This window comes from Acipenser ruthenus, chromosome 11 (genome assembly GCF_902713425.1).
Source record: "Acipenser ruthenus chromosome 11, fAciRut3.2 maternal haplotype, whole genome shotgun sequence".
NCBI lineage: Eukaryota > Metazoa > Chordata > Actinopteri > Acipenseriformes > Acipenseridae > Acipenser > Acipenser ruthenus.
Window position 1 is genome coordinate 11919564 of NC_081199.1, and position 19630 is coordinate 11939193.

The following is a 19630-nucleotide window of genomic DNA, read 5'->3' on the forward strand; positions in this document are numbered from 1 at the left end:
ACGCTTGAACCGCAAATAGAAACTGCGGCCGCAAAGCATTCCCTAAAAAGTCACAAATAGCATTGTTTAGTACATTTCACCCAAGACTTCCAACTCGTTTTCATGTGGTTTGCGATTATTGCGACTGGCTCAACACTTTAGTACACCTACCCCTTAATCTTTAAGCTTTTCACACAGATTCATCAATGTACCGTTATAACAGGGAAGTACTGCACATACTGATTTTTTTTGTCTCGTTTCAAAAAAAGTTTACAAATGAGAGGCTATTCAGCCCATCTTGCTCGTTTGGTTGTTAGTAGATTATTGATCCCAGAATATCATCAAGCAGCTTCTTGAACGATCCCAGGGTGTCAGCTTCAACAACATTACTGGGGAGTTGGTTCCAGACCCTCACAATTCTCTGTGTAAAAAAGTGCCTCCTATTTTCTGTTCTGAATGCCCCTTTATATAATCACAGACATTTATTTTCAAGGCTTGTAAGTACACCCTGCTTTTAGGGAAAAATAGGTATTTGGGTGTTCGCCTCACAAATGCAATGAGCACAACTGGCAACGCACGAGAAAAAGCTGACTGGGAAATGCCAGCAACAATTGCGACTATTTAAACATGCCTTCAAAGTTTTTAACAAATTGATGCAGTTGTAGTGTCGCAATTGCCTGCAGCTTTCCTACATCTCATTATAATATTTGAGAAACTTATGCGCACTATCTCCACCCCCTGTTTGCGAATTTATGCAGGAACACCCATAATTACATATTCATCTACGCTTGAACCGCAAATAGAAACTGCGGCCGCAAAGCATTCCCTAAAAAGTCACAAATAGCATTGTTTAGTACATTTCACCCAAGACTTCCAACTCGTTTTCATGTGGTTTGCGATTATTGCGACTGGCTCAACACTTTAGTACACCTACCCCTTAATCTTTAAGCTTTTCACACAGATTCATCAATGTACCGTTATAACAGGGAAGTACTGCACATACTGATTTTTTTTGTCTCGTTTCAAAAAAAGTTTACAAATGAGAGGCTATTCAGCCCATCTTGCTCGTTTGGTTGTTAGTAGATTATTGATCCCAGAATATCATCAAGCAGCTTCTTGAACGATCCCAGGGTGTCAGCTTCAACAACATTACTGGGGAGTTGGTTCCAGACCCTCACAATTCTCTGTGTAAAAAAGTGCCTCCTATTTTCTGTTCTGAATGCCCCTTTATATAATCTCCATTTGCGACCCTGGTCCTTGTTTCTTTTTTCAGGTCAAAAAAGTCCCCTGGGTCAACATTGTCTATACCTTTTAGGATTTTGAATGCTTGAATCAGATCACCGTGTAGTCTTCTTTGGTCAAGACTTGAATATTGCGAGACGATATCCAGGAAAAATATAACCTTATTTTTCTTCAAAATCAATCCAAAAGGTGCAAGTTATCCAGACTAACACCCGCAGCAGCCGATGCCTTGGGCACAGTAGCCACTGCAAGGAGCGAGGGAGCAGGAACGATGTTAATTGAGCTCCCTGCTTATACTTTGTAGCCAGCACTGTTCATGGTTTTGAAACTGAATATTTAAAGAATTTGGTTCTTCTGTTACTGTGTTTAAACTCTTTCAAGAACTTGATCATCAGAAGTAGGGGAGTCTATCCGTATATATCACACTTCCATTTGTAGACACAGTAGATTCATGGTGATCTTGAGAACTGACCAAGTAGAAGGACATCTGGTATTATGTGAAAGTCAGTTTTTGCATGTGTGGGCTTTCTGTCATTCTGATAGCTGTGGTTGTGTATTTACAGCAGTGATCTGTGTGTTTCTTTGAAGACAGTGCCGCTCTGCAGTGTTATTTTTAACTAAGCCCACACTGGCAGACTGCAAGCTGCCCCCTGCTGGTGTGATTTGGCCACGGGCTCTTGTGGCGGCTCTGCAATCTGCCAACGTGTTTCCTGGCTGCATGTGGATGTGGAGCAGGGAGGCAGCATGGCCAAGGGCTCCCAACACCCATCCCCTGCTCGCTCTGCAGGATTAGCGCTTCCCCCAGTGCGCGTGGAGCTGCACTGCTCGCATTCATTTGTCGACACACCGAATAAACTTTTAGAGCGAGATGGGGGTTGTTTTTTGCTTTATTTCTCCAGCAGTCAACACATTTCATCTTGGTCTTGTTTACCAGGGTGAATAGTTTGACTGCACTATGTTAAGCATAAACTCTAGACTTGTTATACAGTAAGATAATCTCAACAAAAATCTTACATTTTGTTCTTAAACTAAATAAAGGCTGCACTGTAACATCAGCTGTTGCTGACAACTGCAAGAGAAACCGGTTACTACACATGTGAGAGCTGCAGTATGTAGTGAATGGGTGTGCATGTGAGAGCTGCAGTATGTAGTGATGGGTGTGCATGTGAGAGCTGCAGTATGTAGTGAATGGGTGTGCATGTGAGAGCTGCAGTATGTAGTGAATGGGTGTGCATGTGAGAGCTGCAGTATGTAGTGAATGGGTGTGCATGTGAGAGCTGCAGTATGTAGTGATGGGTGTGCATGTGAGAGCTGCAGTATGTAGTGATGGGTGTGCATGTGAGAGCTGCAGTATGTAGTGATGGGTGTGCATGTGAGAGCTGCAGTATGTAGTGAATGGGTGTGCATGTGAGAGCTGCAGTATGTAGTGAATGGGTGTGCATGTGAGAGCTGCAGTATGTAGTGATGGGTGTGCATGTGAGAGCTGCAGTATGTAGTGATGGGTGTGCATGTGAGAGCTGCAGTATGTAGTGATGGGTGTGCATGTGAGAGCTGCAGTATGTAGTGAATGGGTGTGCATGTGAGAGCTGCAGTATGTAGTGAATGGGTGTGCATGTGAGAGCTGCAGTATGTAGTGAATGGGTGTGCATGTGAGAGCTGCAGTATGTAGTGAATGGGTGTGCATGGCATAGAAGTTGTGTTTTTTATTTTGTTTGCTACAGTCACTTTGAGGTTTTAAAAGAAGATGGAAAATCAAATCAATTGATTCCGCTGTGAACCAACCTGAAATACAAAAGTAACTTTGAGCCACGTCACAAGCACATTACTTTGCGTGACTGTCTTTGGTTCTGTGTCTCCCTGCTGTTTCTTTGTCAACAGAATTGTGATTGCTTGATGTTTGCCATTCACTCTCCACCCTGGGTCACTCTGAGGACTAAAATCAAACACCATGCTTGAAACTGGTCTCAGAGCGGAGCGCTCTTATAGTATTGAGTATTCAAATATTAGCTTTACCTTCCAACCATGCTGAGAATATGCACATGGTAAAACCAAACCGCAAGACTGAAGCAGCCCAAACTCTCCTTCTATTCTCATCCTTTTCCCCTCCCTCTCATCTGCTTCTCCTTTTTCACAATCTTTTCTCCTTCTCTTTCTCCCACCCACCCCTATACTATATCCTTTACTCTGTCTCTCTCCTCTTCTCACCCCTTTCCTCTGCTTCTCCTCTTTGACCTCTCTCTCTCCCATTCTCTCCTTCTTTCTGACCCTCTTCCCCTCTCCTTCCTCTCACTCCCTCTTACCTTTTTCCATCCCCCTTTTCTCCTCTTTCACCTACTTCTATCTCCCTCCCTCATTCTTCTCCCCCTCCCCTTCTCTTCTTTCTCACTCATTTTCCATCTTTGCTTACCTTTTACTTTCTCTCAATCCTTAATTTCCCATTTGCTTTTCCTCTTTCATCTCTCCCTCTCTCTGTCTTGCTCCCAGATAAGCTTTATTGGCATGACAGGATTATTCCGGTTTTTCCAAAGCAATTAGTCAGCACAAATTAACAAGAAAGATCTTAGTGTACTTAAAAAAACAACACAAATAAAAACATTCTTGTGATTATACTTCTGATGTGTAACAGTAACAGATACAGTTGGAACAGAAATGTTTTTAAATTGAGTCTCAGGCTCTGACTGGCAGTGCTTCACATTCAGTCACAGGTTTTCTATACCTCTCCCAACAATCTGTTTTTTTCATTTGCATCAAGTCTTTAATCACTCAGATTTTGGGAAAGTGTGTGTCCCTGACTTGTGTGTCCAGAACCCGATGCGTCTCAGTTTCTGTCTCTCCCGTCTCATACTGGTTACACAGACTTCTCTCTGGTTTCCAGTTTGTTTTTTGTGACGGCTGTGGTTACTACTTTTGCTTCATATTTTTTCCCTTTTTCTGTTTGGAACCTGATAACATTCCAGTTTAGTTTGTGTTTCTGTTTCATATTTCTAGTGCGACAGAGATCTGTGTATTTGTTAAAGATGTTATAGTACTGTTCTGAAGCTCCACTAAGCCCCACTAATTGATATTAATGGGGCTAAGTTTGCGATTTGGTGCCTGATGGATAATGGTGTCTTTTCCTGGGGTTGGGCTCTTTGCACTGCTTTGTAGTCGGAGGAGCTTCTATCACCCTGACTTGGATGTTATTTCAGTGATCTTTTCTCTCTGTCACCCCTCTCCTCTCCTCTTCCCCTACTCAAGGAAGTACTGCTGGTTTCTTTTTTCTTTCTTTCTTTAAAATTCAATTTTGTCATTTAAAAAATAGGAGCCCTTTGAGCTGATCGTGTTTGTCTGTCAAACTCTACACAATGAATGTGATTTTGCTCTAATCTTCACCAAACTTTTGCCATATATTCTTTAGCCTTCTAGAGCCATGTCATATTGCATTTGGCTATAATTCGATAAGCTCTCAATTTTATACAGATATTCTTATGCAGTTCTATACCGATATTTTGTAACTTTTCAGGTTTGATCTCTCTCTCTCTTCTCGCTCTCTCTCTCTCTCTCGCTCTCGCACTCTCTCTCTCTCTCTCTTCTCGCTCTCGCTCTCTCTCTCTCTAGCACAGCTATTGTTGCTGTTAATGATGTCAGTGATTGAGAGTTCATGCTTAGCTGGCTGTCGTTCTATTTCTAGACACTTGCCTATTACCTCTGTGCAAATCCAATTTCCCGGCCCTATTGTCATGTGTATGCGCCTATTCAATACAGCAAGGCAAATGAGAGTTGAGGACTACCTCTGGGGAATGCGCTGGGGGGCTGGAATAAAAAAATCAAACCTAATTATTGCATATTGATTTCTTTTTTTTTGTTTAGTCAAAGAGAAAAATATTGTAACAGTATGAAAATACCAAGAACCAACATGGTTGCTGAATTAATTAGTGCCTTACCAGGTTAATACCGTTAATGATCTTACAAAGAATTTACTATTGAAGTGTCCTACAAAATTGAAACTTTTGTCATTGAATTTTGTTCTATTTCAGAAACACCTATAAGAAGTTCTCACTAAACCTGTTATGTGAGGTAGACTTTAGCATAAATGAAAACGTAGCTGGGGGGGGTACTCGGTAGGAGGACCACGGTCCAAATCCGGACCGCAAGTACATTTGGACCAGACCGCCAAGTCATATGCCTATCTGTGTTTTTACTTGCATTCACATTGGAAATGCTGTGCATTCTTTAGACCACATGGTTCTTCTGAGAGTGTGGTGCGTGGGGGTACAGTAGGTGTCACTGTTATAGTAAGTAGCAGATACTCTGTGAGAGCTATGAATGAAACAAAATGTACAAGTCAAGAGTATTAGCAGCTCAAATGAAGTGAAACTTGTGTGTGTTGGCTGCTGTGGCGTCAACACATCCCTTCTCTATGGCTAATAAACTGTCATTAGTAATTTTTTTTATAAAGTACTTTAGAAATAGACTTTTCATACCTGGTACGAGTTCAGAAAATCGCACTTCACAAAGACCAAGAAAACAATGACAAGTACCGGTGCGACAAAGCCCGCTTTTGTTAAGTAGCTTTTCCAAGCTGATTAAAAAATATTACAGGTAAAACAACATAATACTCTTTTTAAAAACACATAGGAGTCAATGCTTATTTGTGTTACTGTTGGTACTCCTGACTCTCGGAAAGCACACAATATGGGACCGTACTGTGCTACTCGTGTGTACGAAACTTCACTTTGCAAGCAGTGGTAGCGCAACGGACAGGACCCGGCCACGACAGATCTCATCATTCCACCATCCACCAAAATGTGCTGTGTGCAAAACTTACCAATGAGTATGCTGATTTATATTGGCGATTTTAAAATTGTCAAATTCTGCAATCCAGGCTTACAACACATGAAGTTAAACTGTTATTGTAATTTACTGTATTTTTTTTTTTTTTAATTATTATTTGTAAGGTGTTTTTATTTTTTATTTTTAATTAACTTGAAAGAGAAAGCAAATTATTTTTCAGTTCAGTTTTTTATCTTGTGCTTCAGTTTTGTTTGCTACAATTTGCTTTGCTTTTGCAATGGTGAAACACAATGTTTGGCTCCGCTAACTCACACATATGAATACAGCAGTGTGGAGTAGTGGTTAGGGCTCTGGACTCTTGACCGGAGGGTCGTGGGTTCAATCCCCAGTGAGGGACACTGCTGCTGTACCTTGAGCAAGGTACTTTACCTAGATTGCTCCAGTAAAAACCCAACTATATAAATGGGTAATTGTATGTAAAAATAATGTGATATTTTGTAACAATTGTAAGTCACCCTGGATAAGGGTGTCTGCTAAGAAATAAATAATACAGTAGATATATTCATTTAACCTAGAGAAGAACTCTCAAACCAACAACATGTGTAAAGCTATATTTGTGTAGCTCTGTGTTTGTTTGTCGGTATGGGGATGATAGTCAGAGTGACAGTGTGCTCCGGACCTTGGCCTTGCTGTAAGAATTTTGGACCTTCACTAAAATAATTGAGTACCCTTGGTATAGCTAATACCCCATTTCACATGAAACCAAGAAACATGAAAAAATGTATTTACTTGAAAATAATTTCCAGAACAAAATTATAAAATACTGAAGACACAATAACACAGTGCTGTACCTCCTAGAGTAGCAGCCTGTGCAGTTTAGCTGCCAAACTAGCACGGTAAAGCTAAACTGAAACTCTTCTTATGAGGGGTGTTGTGGCTGGTTTTATCTGTCCAAAAACAGCCAAGCATGAAGGGACCTAGCTTGGCTGGAGTGACTAGCATGACTCTCAGTATACAACTTCATCGTTCAAAGTTATTACTCGTTCCAAAATGATGCAGCATTTGCTACAGACCTCCTCAAGATGGCTGCCACAGGTATCACTCCAGACACAACAGTTTGCAAATCACAAAAACTCAACATGGCTGCTGTCAAATTGAAAAACGAACCATATAAATGCTGGTGTGCCAGAAGTCACACAAATGTAAAGACAACCTCCAATGAAACAACCGTAGAGATACTCATTGTGGGTATGAATGTTTAAATTTGTGACATTTTAAGTATACATTTTAGACATTTAATAAAGAGAAAATGTGGTGTGCTACATTGCTATTTTCCAATTGTCATGGTGTGCCTGGCACAGACTGCAGTGCCCTCTCTGACCTGTTCCTCTTTTCTTTTTTCCAGACGGTCCTAAGAAGAAGCGTTCTGAAGTGATGGGAGACATTATGGATCAGATGGAAACTGGAGAGGAAGACTAGAATGGACAGAGGTCAATACTATTTTCTGTTGCTTCAAAATCAATTTTCTCTCCAGCCAAAAAAGATGTATTGCTTATTAAAAACCCCTGTCTTTTTAGGATGTGTCCAATCGCTCTGAGTGCTTCTGCTGCTTCTGTATTGAATTGAATTTATTTTTGTATCTGTATCGGAATCCTTCTGGAACCAGCAGAGTTCTGGCCCTGTCAAGTATAGAATGCCACCTGTGTGAAGTTGCTTGGTGGTTTTGCGATGTGGAATGTACCATGTCGACTGATTGTTTGGTGGTTTTGTGATATGGAATATACCACATCTACTGATTGTTTAGTGGTTTTGCGATGTGGAATATACCATGTATTCTGGGGCTACATTAAAACTGAGGCTGTGTAGATAATGGAGTAATTCCCTCAACATGTTTACATTTGTTGGGTATTAACCCCTTTACAGCCAAGCATTCTTGTCATAGTCACCCGTATTTGAGACCCTAGTTAAACGTATTTGAGACCGTAGGGTGATAGATTTATTTCCAGACCCTTGCCAGATAAAAAGACATTTTCATGCTTCCAACACATTTATGTATTTTGTAAGATCACTAAATATACAAAAAAGTAAGAAAGAAAAAAAATATATATAATTTTAACCTGTATTCTAATACTCAACATAACCAACTTCACCACGTTATAAACTAGTAAACAACAGCAAAGGCACAGCCTGTAAATCAAGCTGTGTGAGTAAACAGAGACGAGTCTGGCAGGTTTGCAAAGGGCTTGACTGTCTCTAAGAAGTGAGGTGCAGTTTAATGATGAAGTTACACAGCTAGGATGGAATCAACCATGGCCGATGGCAGCTACCCAAAGACCACTAGGGGAATCAGACATAGCTGATTGAGACTGCAAAGGGGTTAATGACGTTCGAAAAAGTAGACTTGGTTATGTATTTATAGTCTTTAGATTTTACAACCATTGATTTTCACATACAGTATTCATTTACAATGGTTAACAATGCATTATGATGCTATAAATAATTAAACTTTAAAATTCATGCAAGATCACCATTAAAACAGGACATTTTAGGTTAAATGTTTAGTAAAATATATGCTGTTTTTGATTTGTGTTTTTAATTGTTTAAACCTTTACAGCCAATGTGTCAGTTTAAGGCCTTGGTGTAGCAGTACAATTGTCAGTGCCCCGGGTGAAAGGAAATTTCGCTTTTAAATAGTTCATTGCCATTGATTGGTACTGAATTGTATAGATGATGGCAAATGAGAGGAAGTCAGCTTTTCTTGTTGTGGAATTAACACATTCTTTGAAAGGCTTGTTTGGGTTTCATTTAATACCTATTGACCAAAAGGTATTTTTCTTAAAATCAGTGGGCGTTGTTACTTATTTATTTATTTATTTATTTTTATAAATATATATATACACACTACCGGCCAAAAGTTTTAGAACACCTCAATTTTTCCAGTTTTTATTGAAATTTACGCAGTTTAATGTCTCAATGTACTCTGAAATTAAAGCATAGAACAAATAAACAATTGGAGATAAAAAAAGAAATCATGGAATCGTTTTATTTATCAAAATTTAATCAAAATTTTTGACTCATCAAAGTAGCCACCTTTTGCAGATATAACAGCCGAACACACTCGTGGCATTCTTTCTACAATGGAAATCAAATATTGTTCAGAAAGTTCTTCCCAACACTGTTGCAGAAGTTCCCACAAATGTGTTGCACTTGTAGGTTGCTTTGCTTTCACCCTTCTGTCCAGTTCATCCCAAACCAGCTCGATGGGGTTTAAGTCTGGAGACTGTGCTGGCCATTCCATGATTTGAAGCCTACCGTCTTGTTCTTTTCTTCTAAGGTAGTTCTGACATAGCCTGGAGGTATGTTTTGGGTCATTATCTTGCTGTAGGATGAACCCCTGACCAACTAGGCGTATACCAGAGGGTATTTCCAGGGTATCAGGGCAGCAGTGTAGAATAGTGGTTAGGGCTCTAGACTCTTGACCGGAGGGTCGAGGGTTCAATCCCTGGTGGAGGACACTGCTGCTGTACCCTTGAGCAAGGTACTTTACCTAGATTGCTCCAGTAAAAACCCAACTGTATAAATGGGTAATTGTATGTAAAAATAATGTGTAAAAAATAATGTAATTGAATATAAAAAATAATGTGATATCTTGTAACAATTGTGAGTCGCCCTGGATAAGGGTGTCTGCTAAGAAATAAATAATAATAATAATAATATTGCATGGCGCTGCAAAATGCTGTGGTAGCAGTTTTGGTTCAGGGTGCCACTCACTCTGTGCAAGTCGCCGACTCTGGATCCAGCAAAAGAGCCCCAGACCATCACAGTTGGTGTCGCACACCGAGGAACCATCCTTTCGCCTACTCGACGACGTACAAAAACCCTGCTTGATGAACCGAAGATTTCAAATTTTGATTCATCGGTCCATAAGACCTTCTTCCAGTCTTCAGTAGTCAACTGGCGGTGCCTCGTGACCCAGACAAGCCTCTTTTTCTTATTCAATGGCTTTCTTACAGCCACTCGACCTGTCAAACCTGCAGCTCGAAGTCTTCTCTTCACAGTTGAAACTGAGACTTGCTTACTTCGACCAGTGTTAAGCTGTGCTTGAAGCTGTTGTCCTGTGAGCCGCCTATCACACAAGCTGTTGACTCTCAGAAACTTGTCTTCTGATTCTGTTGTGGCTTTGGGTCTGCCAGACCTCTTCCTGTCAGAGTTTCCTCCAGTTTCCAAGTGCCTTTTGATGGTGTAGGAAACTGTACTCACTGACACCTTGGCTTTCTTTGCAATTTCTCTAAAGGAAAGACCTACACTTTTAAGGGTTATAATGGTCTGTCTGTCTTCCTTTGTTAATTGCCTTTTTCTCGCCATTATGAGAGCAATATACTACTTCCTGCAGTACAATACTGTCCAAATAATGCTTAAGAGGGTGTAGTAACACAGTCTGTCCCAACACTGCTTTTATACAGACAGAGGGTTTGTAAGTAATTAACAAAAGTTGGGACACCTGTAGGAATTGTTAGCATCAACTTTCAAGGCTTAATTTACTTCCATTGCTGCAGAACAGCTGTAAGTTGTTAACCCATTACTTGTTCCCTGAAAAAGGCCTTTTTGTATAACTGTACATTATTTTTCAGTTTTTGGTAACATAAACTTTTTTTTTTTAACCTCTGGCAGTTTACCGCTTACCTTTGTACCATTTCAGGTTATTCACTGGACTTGAACTGCTTAAATTTCAATAAAAACTGGAAAAATGGGGTGTTCTAAAACTTTTGACCGGTAGTGTGTGTGTGTGTGTGTGTGTGTGTGTGTGTGTATGTGTGTGTGTGTATATATGTGTATATATATATATATATATATATATATATATATATATATATATATATATATATATATATATATATATATAATATATATATATGGCAGACGTCTTTATCCAAGGCACATTCCACTAGGACTTGAGTAACCAGATTTGAACCCAAGAATGAGGCAAGTGATGTTACCTGCCATCCAACATTAGTAAAACTATCTTGAAAACGAGTAGACATTGCCTTCATCAGCGTCTTTTGATTTATAATCTAGATTTACCTCTGAATTTGTAATCCAGTGTTTTGAAGTTCAGGGAAAACACAAGCTTGCTTCAGAGCCATTGCTAGAGTCAGCGTGCTCTTTAACCAAGCAGAATAAACACAGATGTGTCAGTAACACTTTGTTTTAACTTCTGGTAATTAATGTCGCAATGCATTGATTACTATGTAGTTCACACATAATAACTAAATAGAATCAGCTGCATAATGTGTGCATATCTGATTGGTTTAATTGGTAATTACAGTAACAAGGCCATTAGGACACTTTGACAGGCAGAAGTTCAATGTTTACCTCTGACACTCTTATAAACTAGCCACTTTCATCTGACTCAAGATGGCTGAGGTATTTATTTTGTAGAGTAAACGCAGCCGGCTCTGGTCCAGCCGTCCTAAAGTGTCCTGCTCCAGATGGGGCTTCGCGATGGCTTTGCTCTGTTTTTTGCTCTGCTGTGAACGCAGTGGCCCCTGAGACAGCTCATGTCTTGCCTTGGCAGCGCCCCTATTGTCCATGTCAAACGACAATAACAAGAAGTTGGGATTGTTACTCGGACAACAACCAAAAAATATCTTTGATAGAATGCTGAGAGGGGCACAGGATTCCAAAGTACAAACATCGTTTATGTTTGTGATATAATGTGGAAAGACATTTCATAATTCATGTGGGATGAATGTTAAACGAGCCTAATTGCCACAACACTTTATTGTCAGAAATATAGTTTTTCGCATATCTACATGATTTCCATTACACAAGAGTAGATGTTAAAACTTCATGCTGATTTGAACTTGGCTCTCGCCAAGATAAGCACCAACTAAGACGTAGCTTTACAGTAAACTAATGTGATCCATATGTGCCTCCATCCATTTGCGCTTCCTTCCATACGATGATGTAGATATCCTTCTGTCAGGTGTTGATGGCTAAAGTGTAATGCTGGCTCCAGGGATCAGCTTATTATGCCTCCCTAGCGCATCAGCACACACAACGGCTGCGATGCTGGCTCCAGGGATCAACCACAGTGCGGTCTCCCCAGCGCATCAGCATGACAACCATCTGGATTGAGCTAAGTAGGGTACATCTCTGGGATCTTCAAGTGGGCACCTTCCATCCTCTGTGTTTAGTCGACTAGCCCACGACACCTCAAGAGGGCTCGATGGTGTTATTCACTGTGCAACTCTTGGCCACTGAATCCGACGTCTTTGAGAAACCAGGTTGTAGAGAGTGCCACAAATCCTCGACAACCCACCTCCACTGGGTAAACCCGGACTCTCCATCCTCACTGTTCCACTTCAGTGGATAGTTGAGCATACCTTCCTCTCATACGCCTCATCTACAGCATCCTCCCATGGCACTGTTAACTCTACCAGGTGAACAAGGCATGCTGATCCAGACCACAAGACAATATCTGGTCGAAGGTTAGTGGTGGCAATCTCTGGTGGAAAAATAAGCCGTTGACCAACATCTGCCAGCATTTTCCAGTCTCTAGCAGCTTTCAGTTGTCCTGGGTGAGGATTGGTTTTAACACCTTTTCTTGGTGGTTGCTCTCCTGGAGGGAGAAATGTTGTCTTTTGTGTGTAATGTTTACAAACGTAGCTTGTGATCGTAGTTTGATACGTATCAATATGAGGAAATGTTCAGTTTTGTGGGTACCTCTATATCTAGAATTAAACAAGTCATTACAGTAAAGTCGGGGTGAAAACAGTCCTTTTGTTTAAATGCAACATGCTTCTGGACCTGCACGTAGCCCTTGTTTAATGATACGCATCACGACACTAACAATTATACAATTTGAAAAACAAAGCCACAAGCTTGTGGAAGTTGAATCAATTCAGATGTCTGGGCTTTATTTTTCAAACTGTCATCGGAAGTGCCGTTATGTGAAGAGGGTTACCAGACCTCCTCATTTTTTGTCCCAGACGGCAACCTGTAAAGTCTTTTGTATTCACATTTTGGGTACAAAAAAGTATCAGTGGTCTCAGCAAGTTAACAGCAGAGTATTTTATTAGGTTGTGTTAGCAGCATGCAAAATGAAATACTCTTATGCATTATGTGTTTACTGTGTATAATAAGGTTTACATGGTAATAGCTGAATTTTCGGTTGTATTTGTAGTGAAGTACATATCTAATTGCAATGAAACTTAGTAAGGACATTATTTACTACAAGTTATTGAGAGAATCTGAATGTGTGAGTGGGCATTATTACAATTAGTACAATTGTTCTGCATTATACCCCAAAACATGCTTCTGCACCATAACAAAAAATGTGTTTTGGGGTTAAATGAAGAACAGTTGTCATATGTAGTCATTCAGCAGTGGTACTGTATGATAGGTTTTTTTATATAAAAGAGGAGACAATTATTATTCAGAGATACTAAGATAGTGAGCAGTGAGCTTGTATGATAAACTAGGTGATTTAACCCTTTGCGGTCCATTGTCGGACCTGGTCCGACATTGCAATTATTCCTATCCAGTCCATTGTCGGACCCTGTCCGACATCATCAAAAAAAAACGCAAAAAACGGGTTTCTACTCGTTTTTTCTCCGGAAAAAGCCGAGAAAACCGTTCAATGGCCAAGTGGGAATGACAGGAGCCGAGACAAGCCGAAAAAAAAAAAAAAAAAGGCGTATCTCATGAATAGTCATACTTGCCGTTGGCATCCCATATGGGCGGTAATAAGGAAACAAGCTGGATGTTACTGAATCAGCGCACAGAGACTATCACGGACATTTGCAGAGCATTTTTGAGATGTTATAGTAATAAAATAATGACTTGGATTGCATTATTGAGGAGTTTGGTGATAAAACAAGTGATCAGGAGATGATTGATCGGTATATACTATTATTATTATTATTATTATTATTATTATTATTATTTCTTAGCATATGTGAAAGCGATAGCGAACGAAAGGGTGGGGCGGGGCTGGAGATGCCTAGTGAGTGCTTTGTTGTTATGCAGGGCCTTTTAAACCCGTTTGACTAAAAAAAAAAAAAAAAAAACTTTTAAACAGCGCGCTAAAATTAACTGCGCGTGTGAAAATAAATTGGACCTGACACGCACATAATAAATGGACTGCAAAGGGTTAAAGCCCCACCCCTAGTTAACATTTCTGATCGATCATTACATATTTCAAGTGGAGATGATTAGCTATTCAGGAATGCCAAGATAATTAGGGGCCTGAGTGGGGTAATTCTGTTTTCAAGACTGGTGACGCTATAATTTGGACCCCCATTGTATAGATTCATAGTCTCTTGATGATAGTTTTGAAAATAGATCCATGCCCACTCTCAGAGTTCACACTCTCGCTGTTCGCTGTTCCATCTGTCTACGAAAATAAAACAGACACATCAACCTTTGTACAAGTTTTTTGCATCTCTAAAGAGCGCAAGTGAAAATGCACCTTCCCAAGTGAGGCAATTAAAACCAGGACTTGAGAAGTTATGAATTCGTTTGCATTATTTCTCCCCCACGCTGAGCACTAAAGCTCCACTTTTACACCCCAATCGGATTGCAGATGTCCCCTTCCAGGCACAATATTCGTAGCATATGGAAAAGAACTGTTGTCTCGTGCGAAAGTGTCACCACAGTAAAGTGTTCATCTCGCCTGCCTGCGTGCTCAGCTGTTTCTTAATTCTCCAGAGAGAGACTATTATCCCAGAGGGGACCCGATACAAGTCCTTTTTAGCCTAAAAAGTGATGAGTGCTCACTTGCTTTGTCTTTGTTTGTTAATAGATTTCCACTTTACAAACTTGATTGTAGCTAACTAAATAGTTCCATTCAATTCACTATCTACGTCTCAAATGTGCAGCTTTGAAAGAAACATGTTTTACGTGTATTTTTCGTATTCATATTTTGGAAAGGGTTTTGTTAACTGTGGCAGGTCTGGGGTTAGAATCCCCTCCCTGCTAAAGCACGAGTGGAATGTGGCCAGGTGCTAATTGATTCATTGATGATCAGTTAGCCCTGGTCTGTGTTCTGTAAAGAAGCTGGAAAGCCAGTTCCTTTCTTCTGATTTTCATTAACACACTGTTTTTACCATTGCTGATATTACCCTATGCACCACTGGAGCACCTCTGGAGCACCTCTGCACTATTGCTGTCATTGCTGGTACCCTAGTGGGGTCACCTGCGACTGCAACAAACATTGGATCTGTTGTGTCTTTGTTTGTAAATAAACCCTGGGTGCCTGGGTGACATTTCGACTGCATCCCTCTGTGTCTCTGTCTCTCACAGCAGAGTCTCACACCTCTGTTACACTTGCCAATACCTTAATGCTTACATCAAGATTACTGCATAGATTTTGAATGTTTGTAGTGTTTTAAAATCAGAAACCTTTACATTTCTGCACACTCTGGACACCTGAAGTCATTTTGATTGTGGGCTCCAGCTTGTACTTTAAATGCAGCGTGTTACTGTGGAGCTGGGATTATGTGTTGACCCTTTGCGGTCCTATGTCGGAGATCGATAAGAGCGGAGAGAAGCCGAAAAAAAAGGGGCGTATCTCATGAATACAGATTGGCCCGGGCATCACACGGACATAAACAAACAAGATAACTGCTTCTGCATCCAGAGCTCAAAGAATATCACAGACATTTGCAGAGCTTTTTTTAGATTTTATAGTAATAAAATAATGACTTGGATCGCATTACAATGCCTTGCATAAGTATTCATCCCCCTTGGACTTTTCCACATTTTGTAGTGTTACAACCTGGAATTAAAATGGATTTAATTAGGATTTTTTATCACTGATCTACACAAATTAGTCCATAATGTTGAAGTGGGGAAAAAAATCTACATATTTTTCAAAATGATGTACAAATAAAAAACTGAAAAGTCTTGATTGCATAAGTATTCACCCCCTTTGCTGTGACAACCCTAAATAAGCTCTGGTGCAACCAATTGCCTTCAGAAGTCACATAATTAGTTGAATGGAGTCCACCTGTGTGGAATTAAAGTGTTGCATGATCTCAGATTAAATACACCTGTTTCTGGAAGGCCCCAGAGTTTGTTAGAGAGCATATCTAAACAAACAGCATCATGAAGACCAAGGAGCTATCAAAACAAGTCCAGGATAAAGTTCTGGAGAAGCACCAATCAGGGTTGGGTTATAAAAAAATATCCCAAACTTTGAACATCCCCCAGAGCACCGTTAAATCCATTATTAAAAAATGGAAGGAATATGGCACAACCGCGACTCTGCCTAGAGAAGGCCATCCACCAAAACTCAGCGACCAGGTAAGAAGGGCATTAGTCAGAGAAGCAACCAAGAGGCCAGTGGTAACTCTGAAGGAGCTGGAGAGATCTACAGCTGAGATGGGAGAAACCGTCCATGGGACAACTATAACCCGGACGCTCCACAAAGCTGGGCTTTATGGGAGAGTGGCGAGAAGAAAGCCATTGCTGAAAAAAACCCATATCAAATCCTGTTTAGATTTTGCCTAAAGGCATGTGGGAGACACAGCAAACATGTGGAAAAAGGTTATCTGGTCTGATGAGACCAAAATTGATCTTTTTGGTCTTAGCGCAAAACGCTATGTGTGGTGCAAAGCCAATACTGCTCATCACTTTGAGAACACCATCCCCACAGTGAAGCATGGTGGTGGCAGTATCATGTTATGGGGATGCTTTTCATCGGCAGGGACTGGGAAACTGGTCAGGATTGAGGGCAAGATGGATGGAGCCAAATACAGGGAAAACCTGTTTCAGTCTGCAAGAGACCTGGGACTGGGGCAGAGGTTCGCATTCCAGCAGGACAATGACCCTAAACACACAGCCAAAGCTACACTGGAGTGGTTTAAAAACAAGAACCTGAATGTCTTAGAATGGCCCAGTCAAAGACCTCAATCCGATTGAGAATCTGTGGCAAGACTTGAAAATTGCTGTTCACCAACGGTCCCCACCCAACTTGACAGAGCTTGAGCAATTTTGACAAGAAGAATGGGCAAAAATTGCAGGATCCAGATGTGCAAAGCTGGTAGAGACTTACCCAAAAAGACTCACAGCTGTAATTGCTGCCAAAGGTGCTTCTACCAAGTATTGACTCAGGGGGGTGAATACTTATGCAACCAACAAATGTCTTTTTTTTGTTTAATTAACTTTTGTGTCACAATAAAAAAATATTTTGCACCTTCAAAGTGTTAAGTATGTTGTGTAAATCAAATGGTAAAAATCCCAATTAAATCCATGTTAATTCCAGGTTGTAACACTACAGAATGTGGAAAAGTCCAAGGGGGGTGAATACTTATGCAAGGCACTGTATTGAGTAGTTTGGTGATAAAACAAGTGATCAGGAGATGATTTATCGGTATGCACGACTATCAAGAGGTATGTGAAAAAAACAGCGAACGAAGGGTGGGGCGGGGCTGGAGATGCAGTACTGAGTATCCTGTTGATATGCAGTCTAAAATAAAGCGCATCTAAAGTAAACTGCCCATGTGAAAATAAATTGGACCTGACGCGCCTGAGACGCGCTGAATAAATGGACCACTAAGGGTTAATACAGTGTGTTACTGTGGAGCTGGGGTTAGGTGTTAATGCAGTGTGTTACTGTGGTGTGTTACTGTGGAGCCGGGGTTAGGTGTTAATGCAGTGTTACTGTGGAGCTGGGATTAGGTGTTAATGTTAATTGATAATTGTATCTTTCAGCAAGATTTATTAACATTTGTTTCTTTTTCAACTGTAAGTCACCTTTCACAGATTCCCACTGTCAAAACATATTGTATAAAATCATGACTTTAATTGAATCAAGGTATTCTGAGCAATTCTAACAAAGTCAGCAAAACATGGGCTTTAGAACATGACAGTCCTTGTAGCTGTTTGATCTCAAAACTTTGTCAAATTTGGGTCTTAAAGGACCAGAGTGATTTAGCCTCAACAACATGACTAGGTAGCCCATTCCATACCCTCACCACTCTGTGAAGAAGTGTCTCTTTCCTTCTGTCCCAAGTTAACTTCCAACTGTCCTCTGGTCCTGGTTTCTGTAGGGTTAACTTTGTCAGTCAACTCTTATTTTAAGATCTAGAAGAATTCCATTCCATCATATGTTCCCCCCCCCCCCCCCCCCCCCCGTCCCCCCGACACTCACACACATACACACACACACTCAGTTGTGTTGGAGAACCCTTTTGTCAGCCCTCATAGAGTGCAAAATAAAAACACAATAACTCACGAAACTCATGTTTTGGTGCAGTTTTGTAACGCATCATTAGCAAATGTACGTGTTTTTTGGAAATTTTGAATCACTTGCAGATTGGCACATCAACCTTCTGATCAAAAATAATGTTTGGCAAATCACAGCAAGTATTTATTCAACGTTATCTGCTTTCTCGTCTAGATATATAGGCAGTTAAGAGATAATCCTTGGAAATGTATTTCAGAACCGTACAGGGTGAATGTGTGTTCCACCTCCAGATTCTCAGTAATATGGTATGCTTCTTATTGTGTTTTTTAGGTTGAACACCACGTAGGTGTGAACACTGTGTATCCCCTGATGAGAAGACCAAAGCCTTGGGGAATTAACTCCACAATAAGCAGAGCCTTCACAGCGGCAGCCTCATTCAGTTCTCCCAATACAGGAAGATAATGTGTTGTGTAGTCCTGTTCATCAGCCTCCAAATGTATAGAAATGGCAGGGCCATGACCCAGGGCACACTGACACAGGGAGGATTGTCTCCTGCGGCTTCCTCTCACAAAGAGAATGGACCTCTTGATCTCTTGTTTATCTGTTCACAGCACAACTTGTGGGGTTTTATTTGTAAACCGTCGACTGGCTATGTTTTTTTTTAAATATTGTACACTCCTTTAATTAAGGATTGTTGAAAACACAGAAAAGTTTTCAACAATCCTTAATTAAAGGAGTGTACAATATTTAAAAAAAAAACATTTTAACCTCTGTGATTCATTATGGCAGAAGCATTTCCCTGGCAATGAGGATATTGACTGTTATCGTATTACCTCCATATTATCGTATAGTGCTGAAACTGGATCTTCTAAAGTCAGGGCAGAAGGTGTCTGTCCGTATGGCAATATGTCACTATTCTTAGGAAGAACATGTGATTTTGACAGTTTCAGTATCTGGGAATAAATAACTCACACTGTTTTTTGTACATCCTGTGGATGTAGGACATGGTGACATACTTGCGTCTTGGGTTTCCACTCCACTAATCTGCTGAACATGTTGGAGCATCTCTGTACCGCTCTGTGGTCCTGTTTTCTAGTTGCTGTTTATCTATCTGTTAAAGTGTAACAACATGATGCCATTTGGAATACAATTTCCCCCAAATAAAAAGACCAATGAAAACCATTGTGCTGTATTGTGGGGTTTTTTTCTATTTTAAATGTATTTCTTTTCCCTATTACTACTGCTGTTTCTCCCCAATTTAGAATGATGTCCTGCAGTAACCACATATACTTCCCCATAGCAGCTTAGAAGGTGGTCAATGTGATTCGACTCCCACTGCCAAGACAATCTCCTCTTTACTCCCATGAGCTCTACAGCGGATGTCAGCAATCTACTGGCCTTTAGAGGACGAAGTCCAGCTTACAGGTGTCTGCTTGATGCATG

General features: G+C 40.5%; 1 protein-coding gene across 2 annotated transcripts in view; it reads left to right on the top strand.

The window, feature by feature from the left end:
* LOC117426305 (probable RNA-binding protein 19) overlaps nt 1-19369 on the top strand; it is an 81250-nt gene extending 61881 nt beyond the window's left edge. For both annotated transcript variants that reach the window (XM_034043751.3, XM_034043750.3), the window contains exons 23-24: nt 7400-7484; nt 18518-19369. In XM_034043751.3, the coding sequence (XP_033899642.3) occupies nt 7400-7473 (74 nt within the window). In that variant the 3' untranslated portion in view covers nt 7474-7484; nt 18518-19369. The remainder of the gene's footprint in view (nt 1-7399; nt 7485-18517) is intronic.
* The last annotated feature ends 261 nt before the right edge of the window (nt 19370-19630 follow it).